At 37.0% G+C, this 19,178-nt stretch overlaps 1 protein-coding gene across 7 annotated transcripts in view; it reads right to left on the reverse strand.

The window, feature by feature from the left end:
• Positions 1 to 10,164: 10,164 nt before the first annotated feature.
• Positions 10,165 to 19,178, reverse strand: part of ABCA6 (ATP binding cassette subfamily A member 6) — a 62,621-nt gene continuing 53,607 nt past the window's right edge. For 2 of the 7 annotated variants that reach the window (XM_037809404.1, XM_037809403.1), the window contains exons 30-40: positions 18,562 to 18,679; positions 17,402 to 17,493; positions 17,004 to 17,182; positions 16,469 to 16,544; positions 16,298 to 16,392; positions 15,200 to 15,319; positions 14,863 to 15,003; positions 13,579 to 13,658; positions 11,730 to 11,785; positions 11,462 to 11,597; positions 10,167 to 11,192 (exon numbers count right to left, since the gene is read on the reverse strand). In XM_037809404.1, the coding sequence (XP_037665332.1) occupies positions 11,496 to 11,597; positions 11,730 to 11,785; positions 13,579 to 13,658; positions 14,863 to 15,003; positions 15,200 to 15,319; positions 16,298 to 16,392; positions 16,469 to 16,544; positions 17,004 to 17,182; positions 17,402 to 17,493; positions 18,562 to 18,679 (1,059 nt within the window). In that variant the 3' untranslated portion in view covers positions 10,167 to 11,192; positions 11,462 to 11,495. The other 5 variants (XR_005212723.1, XM_037809405.1, XM_037809406.1 and 2 more) reach the window with 5 other exon arrangements.

Below are 19,178 nucleotides of genomic sequence, written 5' to 3' on the forward strand. Positions count from 1 at the left end.
TTAAACTGATTTCTGAAAAGGATTATGGTCTCAGTTCAGCCAGGCTGCCAAAAACTCTGTTCACATGATGACTCTTCTACTGTTTTCCATTTCTTTGTCTCCCGGCCAGTTACACAGCAGGGAGTTTGTAGTTGCAGATGGTTGGCTGGACATTTCAAAACAATATAAGCTATCAAACCAAGGAAAATCTAGTCTTTTTCAGATGACTTTCTAATATAAGACCCTCTTGGGAGAGTTGACCCCAAACATAATCTTGTAAATAAAGATAAATAAGGAACCAGTTCAGAAATGAGCAGGGAGAAATGGAAGAAATTTAAAGAGGAAGAATTTTTTTTAAATGATGTCTATAAACGAATAAATCAGATCAGAAAGTAATTCAAAAATTTAGTTCTGAAAACCTGGGTTTAGAAATTCGACAATGGAGCGGTGTAATTTCTTTTCAGGGTAACAAAATGAACGCTGAATTTTCATCTGCATCTTGTTGAATTGCATGTACACTAATTGCATCATCTTTCTTAGAGTAGAAAAAATTGGAGACTCTTTAGAGAAGCATCTTATGAAAACACCTGCCTTTAGAAGGCCTGCAGGTTTATTATTTCTGAAACAGGTACCAGAAAACAAATGATTTTCTCTATATGCAACCACTGGTTTTTAATCCTGTTTTCCAGTATTGTTCAAGCAATGTTTAAAACATATAATAGCTGCTATTCCATCTTTCTTGAGCATCTCATTTAAGTAGAAGAAAAGGCAGTTACAAAATTTCTTGTAATTCATCTTTGGCTGAAGAAGAAAGGTGAAAAAGGACCAAGATCTGCTTAAAACCAGTACATCTGTTAAATTCTTCTGCACAATAATTATTTCCTGCCCACACCACTGAGGAGGAACCAATGCACTGTGCTCATTATTCTCAAGTCAAACACTCGCCATCTGTGTTCCATTGTCAATGATAATTGCATGAAATTTCGTTACCTATTTCCCATTTCCTCAATATTTATTCAATCATATTTACTCTTTTGCTAGTTATGTGAGACCCAGAAATCACACAGCAAGCAAAATAGCAGAATGAACTCCTCGTTAGTCCACGAGACTGGCATTTAAAAACAAAAAAAGCTTCTGTCTGATTGTTTCTGCATTTCTGTAAATGTCTTTCATAGAAGATACAAAATTATCATATTCAATAACATTGCCAACATTTTGTATACAGAGAACATGATTTAGGAAAATGTTTCTCAGTAACTTGTTTCCTTAGAAGGAACTTGTGTGTAGTTTAAGCTGTAAATTCAGGTCCTAGTCATTTTTGGATTTATTATTTTCCTTCAATACGCTGGCTTCTTACCTCACATGTATCACACACTTTTTAAATCTCTGGAGCGCTATACTGGTGCAAGGCCACCCTCATTAATCTTTTTCAACATTTTTGAAAAATCGTATGTATCTACTCTTGCAAATAAGCTTGCCAATTTAAAAACAGAGTCCAATTGAGATAGAAAAAATGAAATTTCGCTTATTTTATAGCATAATATACTTATTTAGCAACCACGTATAGCATTATTATGTGCAATCCACAGTTAAATATTAACACGTTTATTCCACACAACAATCCCATGAGTTAGTGCTATTATAATCACCCTTATTTTACAGATGAGGAAAGTGAAGCCTCAGAGAGTTTAAGTAACTTGCCTAAATTCACACAGCTGGCAAGTAACAGAACTAGGTTAAAACCCAGACTCTTTAGCTCCAGAGTCTGAGAGCCTAAATTATAAATACTATGTTCCCTCATGTGTGCATGTTTTTGTTCACTGAATTCCTACTTTAGGAACACACATTTTCAGTTCCCCTTGCCTTCTGCTTCATGGATTTTGAAGCAATATTCTCCAGTGCCAGAGCCTTCTGGTCTCCATGAGACGTACTTTGTACCAGGCTAACACATCCCTTGTGGATTCCCTGCTAGTTACTCGTACAGGGTAGCTGTCACCACAGGGTCTGTGTGAGCCATCCTCAGTGCTGCGTGTGCCACAGCAGCAGAAACTGTATTGCGGAGAGATCAAAGCAGCACAACACCTCGTTACAAGACAGGGACAGGATGAGAATGTCTGCTGTCTCCCACAGGCTTTTCTGACTTGCTTTTCACTCTTCCTCAGGCCCAGACACACTGCCTGCATTTAGGTTTTGTCAGATATCCTCCAATTATTTATTTTTGTTTCTTCAATGTAGAATGAACAAATTCTACTTGGTCCTAGTTTATAATTGTGTGTGTGTGTGTGTGCGCCTCAAACATCCTTTGTTTGATATATTCCTGACTTCCATTTTAATTTTATTTACATTTATCAGGTATACTCTGACAACTTTATTATCTGCCTACAGGATGTTTCTTGAAACAGTACAATTTTTATTTCTTTTCTTTCTAGCCTGCAAATATTTAATTTCCATAGGGGAATATAAATCCCAAGGGTGACCAGTCCATTTGGTCCAGTCATCTTATTTCATAGTATCTTTAAATTAAGCTTTCCTGTGGTTTGCTATTTCTCCATTTTTATATTGCTCATGTTCTCTGTTCCTTTTCTCATTTTCCCATTTCCCCCGACTCTCGTTTGGAATATTCTGAGTCAATGCTTCATCCTACTGTGATTCCCCTTAGATGTTAACAAATTTGAAAAGACCTATGGCAATGTTACAAACCAGCCTGTTTCTCTAGCCATCTTCCTGCCCGCTGGTGTCACGTACTACACTCTCATCTCACCCCTTACAGGATGAGTCCCGCAGCATATTTTCATTTGAAGCCTCAGCTCTACCTCTTACTAGATGTACAATGCTGGGCAAATGACTTGTTTAAAGCCTCCATTTCCTCATCCGTAAGATACAAAGGATATAGGAGTACCTACGAAGGGTCATTTTAGGATTAAAGGAAACCACACACATAAAGGATTTAGCACAGTTCCTAAAAGTTAGTGAACACTCCAATTGTCCAAACTGGAAATTATAGGTATTTAATAATTTTACCAACCTGAAAAAAAAATTAGTGTCCCTTTGATGACTTAATGTACATATTTTAATTACGTGACTCTAAGCATATTTTAATACAATTTTTGACCATTTGTAACTTTTTTCATCTGTAGAAAATCTGTCCATTATCATCATCTATGTTTCTGCTACACTGTCATTTCTTATTTTATTTTTTGTGTCTCTAACTGAAAATGTATTAAATTATTCACTTTAAAAATAATATATTATTGATATCTTACATCTGCTTTTGCTGAAAAGAAGGCTATATAACTCTGATTATCATGAATTTGAGTTTGTTTTACTTTCTAGGATATTTCCAGAGTTTCTCTTTAACCTCAAGTTCATGAAATTTCACTACAGTGTGCTTAGATGTAAGTTTTGTTTTTGTGTTTTTTCCTGCTTTACAATGCATGGTCACTTGAGAATTTTTCAGCTAATGCTTTTGTCAAATATTGCTTCTCCTCTAGTCCTTCTGTTCTTATTTTCAGGAAGTTTATTAGATATTCAAGATTTATTGTCCTTGCCTTTATCTTTTGCCTATCCCCTATGTTGAAACTGGAAACAATCCATTTTCACATCACATATTAAACAATCTTTCTGATATACAATTTTTATTTTGTCACCCCTATTACCAACCTTTCAGGGTCTTAATTTCTTTTGCAGGATACACATATTTTTGTATCATCTGGTCCATGCTTCTCTCTCCAGCCTTCCCTTGTCTTATTCCCTTCCTTCAACTGCCCTCTTCTAATGACTACTTTCAACTGCCCTCTTCTAATGACTACATCTACCTGCTTCATTCCTACTTGTTCAGGTCTCAGCTCTGACTTTCTCCTCCAGGGAGTCTTCCAAGGCAGTAGACCCTCCAGGTTCTCCCTTCACACTCCATGGTTATGCTATTTTAGAATGCACCTCTCTGTATTTTAAATGAATTATATTTCTCTTTCTCCCACCATTGACTGTAAACTTCTGAAGGGTACAAATGCTTCACCATTGTACATACCACAGAGCCTAGCACATGAACGTTGCTCCATCCATATGTTTTGAATTTTTAATGCTAAATGTTGAATGAGAGGTGGGAAGCAAAACACAGGAGTCTCATTTTTTCTTTCTAGAAGCTTAGCCATAAAATAAAGGTCATTGGGTGCATGTTAGCTAAAGCAAGTTGTTTTTGTCAAGGATTTTTTTTAGATGGTATTTAGAAGGGATAAATAAAGAGGGAAATGCTGAAAATATAGGAGAAATCAAGTAACAATGGAGCAACATTTAGCGGAGAATAAGAAGGGATTTGATGAAGCTAGATAATAGCATGGCCTTGAAAAGAAAGGACACCTTTCTTTTTCCTCTGACAAGGAAAGAAGAACTTGAGAATGAGAACTGAGATAATTTTTAAATATGGCAATGTGAAATAAAGCTTTCTTCTCTGAGAACGTCCAGGCCTTTTTCTGGGAAGTAGGATGCATGGCCAAATGCTAAGAACAGACCAACAGGCAGTTGAGACAACTGAGGATAATGTTATAAGTTTTGAAATGGCCATTAAGGAAAGTGGAAGATGTTTAACTTGAACCTGTTAGGAGCTCTCAAGTCACGATGAAAATCCTGCTGAGGTAGGTAGTGCTCTTCAAAGTAAAAAGGCAATGTGTGAAGTTTGCTGTGGTGTGGCTCAAAATACCATGTTTTAAAAGTCATTTATTATTCATTAAAATCATGTGAGAATCAGAAAACACATCAGTGGCTACTGAAACTGATAAATACTGAATTACTTGAAGACTTGCCAAGAAAATGCTTAAAATGGGCAAGAAAAAAAAAAGTCATTGAAAAAGCTGAGTTATTCAAATTCAGGACACCAGCGTCAGCACTGGTAGCTCAATGACAAAAATGAAAATGCAAAAAGAGCCTGAAGGGACAAAAGTATTGTTGAATTTGTTAATATTTCCGCTATTTCATTCTTTTCACAAAGCTAATTTGCCTAATGCATAATTTAAAATGATTTAACATTTTATACATATACTCATCAATTTTGAATTTATGAAACTAAGCCATTTGGTTTATACTGGTTTCTTACCTTAAATAAGCCTAACCATTAAGTCTATGGCTCCCCAAACATCACTATTAATTATAATTACACATCATTACATGTTACAGGTAGAGTTACAGAGCCACACACAGCTCATTGGGTTTCAAATAACTAAACATCACTGCAATTGAATGTCTCTTCAGCTTTTGTGGAAGGTGGGGTAATATCTCAAAGCAGGATGCAAAAAGTCAGTCTGAATTTTCTGGTGAGTGCCCATTCTTGCACCTGAACAAGGCTACTGGGGGCTCTCAGCTCCCTTCCTCTTATAGCCCAAGGTACCCAGGGCCCCATTTCCACAACATTTTGGCCCACTAATATTGTCTGTATGTGTTTTCAGATGGGTAACTGAATCATATTGAGGTGTAATGAAAAACTTGGCTGGTCTTTGACCTCTATTCCTAGGAAGGGAACCCTGCAATCTTTGGAATTTCCTGTGATGAGTGTCTTTTCTTCTTCTTCTTGGTGGACCCAGGACTGTGGGGCCAGACACACCTGCAGACTTAGTGTGGGTGAGGGGTACCGGCCACACCAGAAAGGCCAACCATGGGATTATGGGGTTAGGACTTTGAGCCACATCACATCAGCCCACATCAGCCCACCTCCCCAACCTCTGGGAAGTCAACCACATGGGCATTGACTCTTTCAGTCATGCCTGCCTAATGAGACCCCATATAAACTAAGGACCCCCAAAGACCAGTAGGGCTTCTATGATGGAGAAGCTGTATCACTGTGCCAGGAAGGTAGCACATGCTGTCTCCAGGTGGATTCTTACATTTGAGACCCTTCCAGACCATGCCCCCATGTGTCTCTTCTTTGGGTTCCTTATTATTTTCATCATTTTACTATAATAAAGCTAAAATCATAAATACAGTGTTTTCACTGTGTTCTGTGAGTCATTCAAGTGAATTATCATACCTGAGGGGAGCGATGGGAAACCCCAAATTTGTAGTCAACAGGTTAGAAGTGCAGGTGGCCTGGGCCCTCAAATGTGCAACAGCAACATGAGGGAGAATCTAGTAGGGGATCATCAAACTGTGGAGTCTGGACCAACCCCAGGTAGTTAGAGGCAGAATTGAATTGTGTTCCTGCAATCTTTGCAGTTGCTGATTAAATTTCTATACCCACATAGTTGGTGTCAGAAGCTGTCACAAGTTGTAGAAGTCTTTGAAAATTATACACATGATATATTTTTCAGGATCCTTTTATTCTTTCATATTTCAAGTTATTTGCTGACTACTACATAGTTCAGATGCTCAGCCTTTTTGCAAACATTCAACGGGAACTCCAAACAAAATGTATTCAGTCATCTAAAAGTACTGTTTATAATATTACAATCATTACCCTCCTGGACCCATTCCAGGAGTATTTTGTTATGTAGGTTTTCTACATTACTTAGTGCAAATACTTAAGGAGCTGATGAAGATATTATGACAGTTAACTTCCAGTTTATCATTTTCACCAAAATAGCAAACAGTGTGATTTTAAAACACATTAGTAAGACTTCTGGCAGTTGTTGGACTATGTTGATCTGTATGTAACCCCAACAAAGATATAAAAAGGATAAATTAAGATGAGTTCAAAGAAAGATAAATATCTAGGTGCCTAAAATGAAACAAGTAAACAAAGCTAAAGTAAGATTATTATTTTAAGACACGAAGTTTTGGGGTGATTTTTCACATGGCAAAGGCTGACTGATACTATAATTCATCTGTAAGGAAAAAATAGACACATCTTTACACAAAAACTGGGAGTTCTCATTCACAGATATTTCTGGAAGAACTACTAAAAGATATCCTCCAAGAAGAAAGAAATTGAGCCCAGAAGGAAGTTGTAGGATGCTAAAACTAGTAAATATATGGGTCAATTAAATAAATATCATCTGTGCAAAGGGATAATAACAATAATGAGTAATTTGTGTATTATGGGTATGTGTTAAACACAGTGGGGAACTAAAACATTAAATATCAACTACATGGAAGAAGAGAGAAGCAGTTCCCAAGCAATCTTATAGTTCTGGATGAGGATCAGTATGATTGCCACTACTCTCCCACATTCACCATGGGTATTTAAATTTAACAGAATTTTAAAAAAGTTAAAATTCAGTTCCTTCAGCTCTGATGCGTAAAGAGTTTGGAAGTGAAGACAAAAAGCTGAACAAACTGAAAAACAACAACTTTTCTTGGACTCATCAGAGAAATGATATCTCAGGACAAACCACTACCCTGAAATCTGGTGAGATGGGAGATTACATAGAATTACAGCATAGCTTATCTGGAACAGATGCCATAAACTGGTCAGAACATTTAAATGTCAATTTTGATGAATTGCAGGAGTCTGAGTGTGGACTAGCATCATAAAGTGAGAAACTCCTGGGGACTGTAATCTTAGGGGGGTAACACACTTTATTGGGTTTTATCTCCAGGAACTCTACTAGGTTATTACAGTGAAGATTCAGAAAACAAAAACAAAATAAAAACTTTCTTTCTTCTGGCAGGGGAAGGAGAATAGTAACCATTCTGAAATACAACAGAGCATTCACCATAGCAAAAGCCTATGGTATGGGAGAAAATACTTTACCATAGCTTTATCTTACCTAGGGGTAAAGGCATTTACCCAAGTCTAGTCTCTCTAGCCTTCCTGCATCACTAGGGGCAGGGGAAGAAAGTAACAAACATGGTGAAAATCATAACCCAGGGAAATAGGCTTACCAAAAGACAGATTTACTCTTAAGAGTTGAGCACTTTCTCTCCCTTATCCGTGAGTACTACGTCAGCAGAGCTCCAGTATAATAACAGTGGATTACAGCAGAATGAGCTGCAAAGCTTAGTCTCTAAAGAGAAAGTCTTAGGTCGACTCAAAGACAACCAGGGGAACCAAAACTAGGACACTAGAGGAAACTAGAACTATCACAAGCAATAAACAGTAAAAGCATAATGGAGAGAAATTAGACGCTTTCTCCCTAAAATTAAAAAGAAGGCAAGGATAATCCCTCTCACTGCTTCTATTCAACATCATACTGGAAGCCCTAGCTAGTGCAATAAGATAAGAAAAGGAAATAAAAGGTACCAATTGGGAAGTGTCAGGCCATGAACCTACAAAATAGGTTCCACCAAAAAATGAAGCAGGCCACTCCATATAGCAAAATATTAACTGTTTATTAGGAAACTTACAGACTGGGAAGCTGGTCCTGCGGCCGCAGGATGATCAGAACAGCATTCCGTGCCACTCAGCAGGTTACAGAGGGTTATATAGGGCAAGAACAAGGAAGGCACAGAGCCAAGTCAGGTCTTGCAAGATCAAAAACATGTTTCTTTGAAGTTACTGCTATGTAACAGGAGTATAGTACAGACAGCTATTGTGCGTAGGAATGTGCATATGTGCATTATGATGCACTTTTTTTTTGGTCTTATCTAGGAATTTATGGCTTCTCTGGTTTATGGCCTCACAGGAAGGAAGAAATAAAACTTTTTCAAGGATGATATAATTATCTCTGCACATATTGTCTCACTAATTGTAACAAATGTACCATCCTAATGTAGGATGCTAATAAAAGGGGAAACTGGGAGTAGGTGTATGGGAACTCTGTATCTTCACAATTTTCCTGTAAGTCTAAAACTGTTCTAAAAAATTGTCTATTTTTTTTAAAAAAAATTTGTTCCTCAATTGCACTAGCTACATTTCAAATGCTCAATAGCCAAATGGGGCTAGTAGTTACCATATTGGAAAATGCACACATAGAACATCTCCATTACCACAGAAAGAACTGTTGGACAGAGGTGCTCCAGAATTCAGGTCAAATATACATGTTACAAATTTTAAAGGCAGAAATATTGCATTAGAATTTCATGGTTTTGCAACCCAGCCCTTGAAACCACAACCCTCAACTTTAAACATGTAGCAATTTTATATACATTTTTTTTTAAGGCACAGCTGCACTCAAAATAAGATGTACCTCTGTGCACTAGAAGCAGAACAGAAATTCAGTGCACAGACAGGGACTGAAACTATGTGAGGTCTGGATAGGCTTATGTCTTGAAGCAGGAAGAGTGATCTAAAGGGTTAATGGGATGTGAAGCTGCCCCACACAAATCTCTTTACCACTTGCTCCCAGATATTGATTTACAACGAAAATATTTTTAGATGGTGTCTTATCAAACAGGGTCTTGACAAGTAATGGAACATACTCTCGATGGTTCAAATTAAGAGTTAAATGAAAAGGCTACTTTACTGATATGTTAGCAGAGTTAAGGGAACAAACTTGGAATTGTGAGGTACCTAGAGATTGCAACAATGGAAAACCATTACATGCCTAGGGCCAAAGGCACAAGAGGAAGAAATAGAGCTTCTACTACCCAGTGAGAGCTCCAACTGTGCAGGAGGACAAAGACTGTAGGCATGGAAGGCTACATCAACTGCTAAAGATCTGGTACCAAAACGGGGAAGAGAAGAAATACTCTATCCCTCTCTTCCACTTTCCCATCTTTTGTTGCTGCCTCCTATTAGATCGGCCAAACCCACTGGAAGCCAGCCAACAAAGAAGGGACTTGGGGCTGCAGCCCACAGAAGTCAACCTCCAAGAAGCAGTATGTTAGGAAAATGGGGAATAACCAGCCAAGGCGAAACTACAATAGAGTTAGAAATAATATTTACTACTATCTTTTTCCTTTTTTATTCCCTCATCCTTTGTTTTATTCTGATCTTCTTTTCTTTCCACACCGATTCATCTGTTCTTGGACTCAACCCTAATAAACACCTAAATTATCAGCTTCCAAAACAATCATATTTGATAGTTTTAGCAAATTATGTTCAGTTGAGTATTTTTAAGATATTCATATTATGCCTGATATTGGTTATTCAGTATTTTGTAAACATGTTTCTATAAGACAAGAAAATTTATAATTCATAAAAATCATAAGCAAATATGGCATTATATTGTTATGTGAAATACTGAATATTTACATATGTTGTGATATTATACATCTGAGCAAGATGAGAGCATTTAATGCTTGAGTTTTAGAAATAATTTAAGTAAATTCTATTTTCACTATAATATGAATTTATTTTTACAGGGGAGTGAATGTTCTGAATAAGCAGTAAACCATAGATTATCACAGATTTAGAAATATAACTCTTCAGATTTAATTAAAATATTTGTAAAAATATGTAGAAAAATATTTTATTATATAAAAAGCTTATAAAATTGATAAAAAGATTAGAGTCCAAAAAACTAAATGAACAAAGAATCACATAATTAACACAATAAAATGCAAATATCTAAAGCTGCAACTTCACCATAAATTAAAATGTATATTAAACAATTTCAATGTTATGACAACGAATATGCACATTTATTTAATTATGAAATTGTATACATTATATGAGTTCAACTATGTAAAAAGGGTAGTAAGGAAAAGAAGGAAATAGTTGAAAATGTTAGCATGGATTTTTTTTGTTGTTGTTATGGTGAGATTGTAGTGGTTTTTAAATTCAATTTATTTCACCTCAATTTCAATATTTTTCTCCATTATTCAAATTTTCTTCAGTGAATATAAAATTTTTTAAGTTATATAACATATTACTGAAAAAAGAGATATGCAGCAGGAATACTGCTTGGTCTTCAAAAAGTTTTCTGGTGATATTTAGAATGAAATAGCTATTACTTAAGGGAAAAGCTAAAATAATATGGAAAGCTGGCAAGGAGGTTTTTAGAAATTGATTAATACAAAAGACACAAACGTACACACACAGGGAAATGAGGTTAAACTTGCGTCAAATACACAGAAAATTATCAATAGGGTGATGAATGAAATTTACTATCATAAGAACTTAATATAACATATTCAAAAATTTAAAAAATCTGAATGAATTCTCTTGTGACTCCCCTTGTTTTCAAAAAGTATATCTGCACTGCTTTTCAAATGCATATACTTGTTTCCTTGTGAGTCCAAGGGCATCCTTACCCTGTGACTCTCAAAACAATTTCTGAAAAGGTTTCAGGGGAAGAATCTTGTGCTGTACTTGCATATAAAAGAAAACCCGTAGCACTGATAATCATGGACTGGATGAAGTTGTCATGCAGCTTCTGGCTGTTGAATATGCCCTTCATATACTTCTGCAAGAGAATGTTTTAGTAAATGGTAAACAAATCATATTTCAAAAAATTCTAAGTCTTATTTCTACAATACACCCAGGGCTAAGCTCCTGGGGTGCTTCTATTAATAAATTGTATTGCCTTATCACAGTTTTCTTTCTCCCCTAGGACTGAGGAGAAGAATAATTTTAACATTCATTCATTTACCAGCTAAACATATAAAATATACATAATATTGATATTAATTCTTTTAAATTATACTTACTGCTAATCATTACATACATGCTTACATGATCTTTACAAAGAATTGTTAGGCTTGAGGTTTTAAGGATCATTTGAATGAGGGAGGAGTCTCCATCTCATGGTTGTACCAACTTCCTCATCAGAATTTCCCACTTCCTGCTCCCTAGAAAGCTCTAAGAACACCTAAACAGGACAGAGGAGAACGAAAAAAATAATTATTAAGTTGTTGATTGTCTTCCAAATGAATTGGAAAAATGCATGTTACTTGCATGTGAAATTTATAGGGATGGTCAAAAACAATGAAAATTGACCCACCTTTTCCAGTGTGCATTGAGAGAGGCTGTATTCTTCCAAGTTAAGATCATGTTTCACTGGGGGGGGAAAGCTAATATTTATTAACCCTTATAATTTTTCAACAAGAATTTTTTCAAAGTCAAAACAAAATATAAAAATGCAAATAATTAATATAAGTGGAAAAAAAAGTTGGAATAAACAAATGCTTGGTGAAAGAATGAAATTATGAAAAATCATAAAGAGTTAATACAAATTCATATCAAATTAATATTGATATTAAAAGAGTTTCGTCATATTGTGTTTTGACAATATGTGTTTTGTTATTTGGTGTGTGTCTCAGAGAGATATAGAGGTTCCTTGAGAAACTAGGCAACTGACTGATGTTTTCTTAGGTATGGTGAAGAATCCAATCCCATCCCATCCTGTTTAAAAGAACCCAGTCCTTCCATGTAACTGTGCTTCAGCCAGTTCATCTGCTGGGGCAGCTCTCCTGGGGCTCCTCACCGGAAAATCTGCATGAGACTTGCCACCAGATTCACATATTCAACAGTTCACCATTTATTTGTACACGGAGAAACCCCATTTGCCAGGCGCTTTTAGGTGTCAGGGATAGAGCAATAAACAAAACAAGCACTTCACACAGTTTGCATTCTAGTGTGAGAAACATGGAAATACTAAATTAAAAAGCATTTAGATACATAATAAAGTAAATGGTGACAGCTGCTATGGAGAAAAATAAAACAAGTAAAAGAAATAGGGAGTGCTGGGGCATTCTTTTATACAGGATGGTCAGGGAAGGGCACAGTAATAAGATGATAACTGAGCAGAAACCTTTGAAAGGAGTGAGGAAGCAGCCTGGATATTTAGAACTCCAGGAAGAAGTATTCACAAGGGCGGAGTCCTAAGGCAGGAGCATGCACGACTTGGCAGCATTTAGGAAGAGCTAGGAGGCCTGTGAGTCTACAGTGGAAAGAGCAAACCAGAGATTTATACTTCAAACACTGTGAGCCAGGCACTATCCTAGGAGCTTTACAAATTCAGTGATTTAATCCTTCTAACAACATTGCCAAGTACACACTGAGAATCTCACATTCTAGAGATGAGCCAACTAGACATGCAGAGATAAGTAACTTGACCCAACATCTCTTATCTACTAGACAGCTGGGATAGGAACTCAAGAAACACCCACCCCACATCTGCGCTTTCCAGCATTCTGCTGTGTTGAGATACACTGTGAAGGGCTGCTGATGGGAATGGACCCGGTGGAAGGGGGATGGGCAATTTCAAGCACCAGGTGGAGTTACATACAATGCAGCAGCCGTTTTAGCTTAGCTAAAGACACAGACAGTTCATTCATCATAACAGGAAAGAAAGCCAAATACATCGGTACAGACACAGGGATGCTGATAGAAGGATAGAAGATTTCCTTGTCACTTTTATTTTATTAATGAAATATTAATAAAGGGAATCAGCTAAGAGAGAAAAACAGAAAGGAGACAGACAAGTAAGGAAAGAGGAGGAGTAAAGTAGTAATTTAGGAGACGGGGTGTAAATGGGTTGTGCACAAAAGGCAACGCAGGCAGCACTGAGGGGCTTTTTGAGATTAGGGACACAGATTCACAGTGAGACCCGTCGGCACAGTTGTGTGTTTTCTGTAGTTTCTGTCCCTGCACCGGAGAAAAACCTCTTTGTGAAAAATTGGATTAACCAAGGTTGGGGTTAAATCCCACAATTAACTGCCTTTAGAATTCTCAACATCATGCCTACAGGGTCTATTTTTAAAATATGTTAGGCACTAATATACCATTAAAATACTTTCTGAATATGAATTGGTTTTTCAAAAGCTTTGTTTACATATGGTCATTCTTACCTGCCTCTAATTTTTGAAAGGCCTGAGACAGAGGGTGAACATCCGCCATGGGCAGTTTATAGACCAAAAAGTAGGAATACCTGGGAACAGGAAAATATATTTGACCCTGGATTTTAAGAGGAGAAATGGCTATCACATAAAATATTTATATTATTAACAATTTCATTTTTAAAACAACAGTAATGCAAATTAATGTATGGTTGAAATGTGAATTAATTCAAATAATTTTTCAAAGGACAACTTCTAAAATGACTTTTGGTGATTGGCTATTGGAGATAGTTCTAGTTATGATCCAGCATAGTTACTTTTATGCATAGTTTATGCAAACCCTTTGCTGGTTGAACACAGATTTTCTGAATTTATCTTTTTGATTACTTCAGAATAGGATTGGAACTAATAAAAACTAAGATTTCATCCTTGTCACCAGAAAGCTAACTCAGAAAGAGGTAGGAGGTTGGGAGAAAGGGGCATAATAGAGGTGGAATTAAAAGGCTTTGACTAAACACTTCACAGAGGAAGAGCCAGAATTCATTTTTGGCATCTTGTTTCTACGCACTTCTTCCGTGCACCACGACTATGCTGCCCGACCTCATGCCCCATTCTCAGCTCATTCCCAAAGGGGAGTCTGACGTTCCCAAGTGGCCCTGGGGCTTCTCGGACCCCTGAGACTGGCTGTCCTCAGACTGGCCTCTGTTCTTCCTTCCTACCTGAATCAAAACCACTTTTCTGATTAGTGACACCACAAGTCTGAGAACAGGACTGAGTTAAATGCCCCAGTATATCCTTTAATAAATCCCATTGTGTTTATACTGTGCTAAAATGAAAGAAGCAGTTTTTATATCCTGCTTCTTTGGTGAGCTCAACCCTCTAAGGAAATTCAAATTCAGTTCCCTCCCCCACTTCATTGTCCTCCCTGCAATAACACATAGACCTACACAAACACACACACACCACACACACACACCACACACACACACCACACCATTCTATTCTCCATTTTGAGGCATAAAAATACCATTAAAGGGAGACATTAATTAACATCAATTGCTTCTTTTTTTTTATGAGGGAGAGCTACCCTAAATATTCACATCTTTTTTATTCCCATAATCAGCTTCCTGAGCAGTTCCCATCTCTTCCATAATCTCAAAGACTCAACAAAGCAGTTTTTGTGATCCCTAACTTTTATCATGAAGTCAAATTACCTTGAAATTCTCACAGAGCAAAAAAGGAGCCACTGAGTGGGTAAAGCTTACATTTTTCACCATAATCAAAAGTTCCTTTCACCTTTCCTGCCGTGCAGCCTGTGGAAAAAGCTTCAGAATCTCCGCGTGGACCAGAGGTCCTTGAGAAGTTTCCTTCATTTTTAGTTCTAAAATATAATCCTTGACAAACTTGCTCTTCAGGTGTTGGATGGAACCAATGCATCTATGGACAAGAAGGAGAATATGTTGAAAACTAGGGCCCCTTAATTTCTTCATGTTATTTTAAATTTCAAATATAGGGAAAGGGTGTCACTGAAGTTGCCAAGAGAATGAGTGCCTGCAGCTCACAGTGATCTTACACTTTCAATGGGGGAAACTCCTTCTGAGGGACTTAGTGGAAGCACTGGACGGAAACCCACCTCAGCCTTCCCGACACCATGATGGCCACCCGGTCACACAGGACCTCGGCCTCCGCCAGGTGGTGGGTGATCAGCAGCGCTCCCCTGGTGGTGTTTTTAATGGCTGTCTGAATTGCCTGGCTGAAGTGAAACAAGAGATTACTGGCACTTAAAACAAAAAAGTTTAAGAAAAAAAGAAGAGAGATGGAGGGCAAAACTTAGAGATAAAACATAATACATGAATCTCGTTTAGATCTCAATTCAAACAAATCAGGGAAATGTGTATACCGCCTAGGTATTTGATAACATTAAACAATTGCTTTTGATCCCGTAGGTAATTTATGGTTTTGAGGTTAAGCTAAAAAATACTTCATATCTTTGGAGATATGAACTGAAGTATTTATAAATAAAAGGATATGCTCTCTTGTATTTGTTTCAAAATAATTGGAGGGTGGAGAAAGGAAGTGGGTAGTGGAATAGATGAAACAAGATTGGCCTTGTATTGATTACTGTTGAAACTGGGTGACGGTTATAAAAGGTTCATAAATGATTCTTACTATATTTGCATAAAATTTCTACAATAGAGTGTTAAAATAAATTTGAAAAATATTGGACAGTCAAAAATATTAAATTGGATTGGAGAATTTTTACTAATCTAAAAGGAGAGGCCTAGAAATAGAAACTTATGAAGAATTAAAAAAAAATCTATGAGAAAAACTACATAGAGAAAAAATACAATAGAGTAGAGATAAAGGAAAAAGTAGAAATGGGGAAATCAGGTCAATGAGTTAATGCTCTCTAAGCAAAGTAGAATTTTTTAAAAGAGGAAACATTTATAAAAACCCCATAGTTAGAAGGCAAAATTGAAATGCACTTCAAATTACAAGACCTAAAAATCCAACAAAATACTTAGAGGGTTTCCTTTTTACCTGAATAGTATATGAATATGATGCAACATTAGAGAATTCATTTGTTAAATATTTTTTTCCTAATAATGTGGATTACCACCATTGAATTAGGAACCAGTGGATTTGAGTATTGGTTTTCCAAGATCAGTCTTAGAATGCAACCTTACATAAGATCGATACTCCTGGCTCTGAAGGTCATGATAATTCTCACCACATTTGCTGTCGCCCTGCAGGATCCATGCCTGAAGATGGTTCATCCAGAAGCAGGACAGGTGAATTTCCCAGCATGCTCAGCACAAAACACAACTGAAAGGCAGAGAAACATCGCTGTTTGCAGCTGCCCCATATGAGACCTCAGAATAACATCACACACCATACACACCTTCCTGGTCACTCCTGCCGTCAGTTTCTGCACTGGAACCTTCAGCTGCCCATGCAGTTTGAAAGTATCCACTAGCCTGATGGCAAAAGGGGTGGGAAAAAAGTACCAGGTCAAGAGAAAATTTTGAAACATACAAGCACACAGAAGAGAAACAGCATTGGAAAAAAGCTTGGACTCTTACTCTCAAAACCTTAACTCTAGTGATTAAAAAAAAAAAAAAAAATCAGCTTATTTGGAACATGAAAGATTTGTCACCTCATAAGTTTTTTAGAAAAACAGAATTCTGACTAGAAATGGAAATGGATGATTTGGGGGCCTTACTCATTGTCAATTATTTTATGTGGTTTTTTTTTTTTAAGATCCCTTGTTCAGGAATACAGGAAATGAGGTTTCCTTCTCTTATCTCTGTTCTACCACTGACACTCTGAAAAGCTGCAAACGCCATTTGTGCTCTCCATTCTTTGTTAGTGAATTCATCATCGGGGTACAGCATCCCTGCCTCTCGTCACGAAGGAACCTCAGTGACCTCCCGTACCGAGCGATGGCGGCCTCGGCGGCTCCTCTCCTCAGCCCCTTCACCGCGGCGAACACCTCCAGGTGCTCCCGCACGGTCAGGCCGGGCCACAGCGCGTCCTCCTGCGGACAGTACCCCAGGAACTTGACCGTGTCATCTCCCTGGTGGCCACAAACTGAACTGTACCCTTTCAATTCCACCTCAAAAAATAAGAATAAAATTATCCAAGAAATTGGCATACAGCTAATATGGCCTAAATTTTTTGAGCATCAAAAAAATAATATAGAAATTATTTTATATATTTGTTACAGAAAACAATTTAAACTATTAACATAAAAGCATCATTTTATAAATATATAATCGATTTCAACATGAAATTTCTATTCTGGAAACGGAAATGTTACTTCATTTTTCAATACCTCTCCAGCCGTTGGCCTTGTGACCCCAGATATCATTCTGATAGTTGAACTTTTACCAGCGCCATTGGGTCCTAGCAATCCCAAAATTTCACCTGAAAGAAAGAATCATTGACTCTTAATAGTAAAAGTTAAATGTTGATTAACATAACCCTGTTTCTTTAATAAAACTTTCTGAGATATTTGCACTCTTTGGTTAATGTCATTTTGAAATATGTAACATATATGCAATCCATGTCATGAAAACACATTCTTTAACTCCTCTATGAAATTTTAGTGGAAAGTTTATGAATTAAATGGCAATATATCTGTTATACCTGTCTTTCTTTTCTGGGATATTTGATTCAATTAGAAATGAACCATGCCTAAGAAGATTTAAGAATCCCAAATTGATGTGCTGAGTATGTGCATAGATGATTCCTACCCGTGGGAAGTCAGAGGCATTTTCTCCACCCCGAATATCATCAGCTATGTCCAAGACACCACCATCTTTCAGCAGAATTGATACAAAAGCCTTCCCCCAATTTATGAACAAACAGCCGGTATAATCTTTATTAAATATAAATTAAATGATGACACAGACCTGCTAAAAACCCTCAAATGGCTTTCCATCAACTTGATATAAAATCCAAACTCCTTGCTGTGTTTTACAAAGCTACACCTAATTTGCCCCCTGCCCTCCTTGTTGGCCCCCTCCCTCCCATCCACAGATGCATCCTCTACCTCTTGTTATCTCCACCATCCATGTGAGCCCCTGCACCTGCTGCTTCCCCTGTCTAGAACGCTCTCATCTCTTAATGCCCACATAAACGGCACCTTCCTATCACTCAGATTCGGCTTAAATTCACTTCTCAAGCGAGGCCTTCCCTGACCACCTCAATGAATGCAGCCCCAAGTTATTTACTTCACTTCACATGTTTTAAAGTTCTGCAAAGAACCTATTGAATATCTGATATTTTTATGGATAAGTTAATTTCTGTCTATGAACCCCCTTCAAGACTTTGCCTATTTCCTTCGTAATTGTATTTCTGGAGCTAAAACAAACAAACAAAAAGTATGTTGAATGAATGAATGCTGTAGCAGTAGAATGGTGCCCATAACATAATAGATGCTTGGTCTATATTTCTAAAATAATGGTGAATAAAAAAGTGCTTGTTCCAAACCTTTTTTAACACAGAAAGAGATATTTCTTGCTGCTACTTTCTTCTTCCTCTTTGAACAGCAAATTTTATTTTTGCTTGCATATTCTTTGTGTAGACAGCTGGCAATTATGACTGGTTTCTGGAAGAGATGATAGTATGACTTTACTTTTCAATTTCTGAGACTTTACGCTCCTATATTGCCTCTGCTGGGCCCTCTCCTGTCCTATTTCACAAGCTAAGTCACATTTTGCATTGAGGGTAATCCACATTGCTTGCTTCAAATTTTATATGAATTCATTAACATAGACAATGTTTCATGCTTCTATGGAAGGTGGCTCATTGCTTCACCAGAACAAAAGAGGCTAAGCCCATATAAATGTCACAACATCTAAGTCAAGTAAAGGAATAACTCAAAAATTTTAATCTCCATTTAGCATTTTATAACAAATCTCACTTAAATTCTTCAACTTGCAAGGTCTCATTTGATTTTAAAATTATAGTTCTACTCATCAAAACCCATTTTCCTCAAAAGAAAACTAAAACCATAATGTTTTATATTCTTCTTTGAGCTTCTGGGAAGCCCCAAGAAATGCCTGCTCATAATTAAGGATCAGAAAAATGCACCAAACTCCAAACTT

The sequence above is a fragment of the Choloepus didactylus genome, chromosome 18 (assembly GCF_015220235.1).
Source record: "Choloepus didactylus isolate mChoDid1 chromosome 18, mChoDid1.pri, whole genome shotgun sequence".
NCBI classification, from domain to species: Eukaryota; Metazoa; Chordata; class Mammalia; order Pilosa; family Megalonychidae; genus Choloepus; species Choloepus didactylus.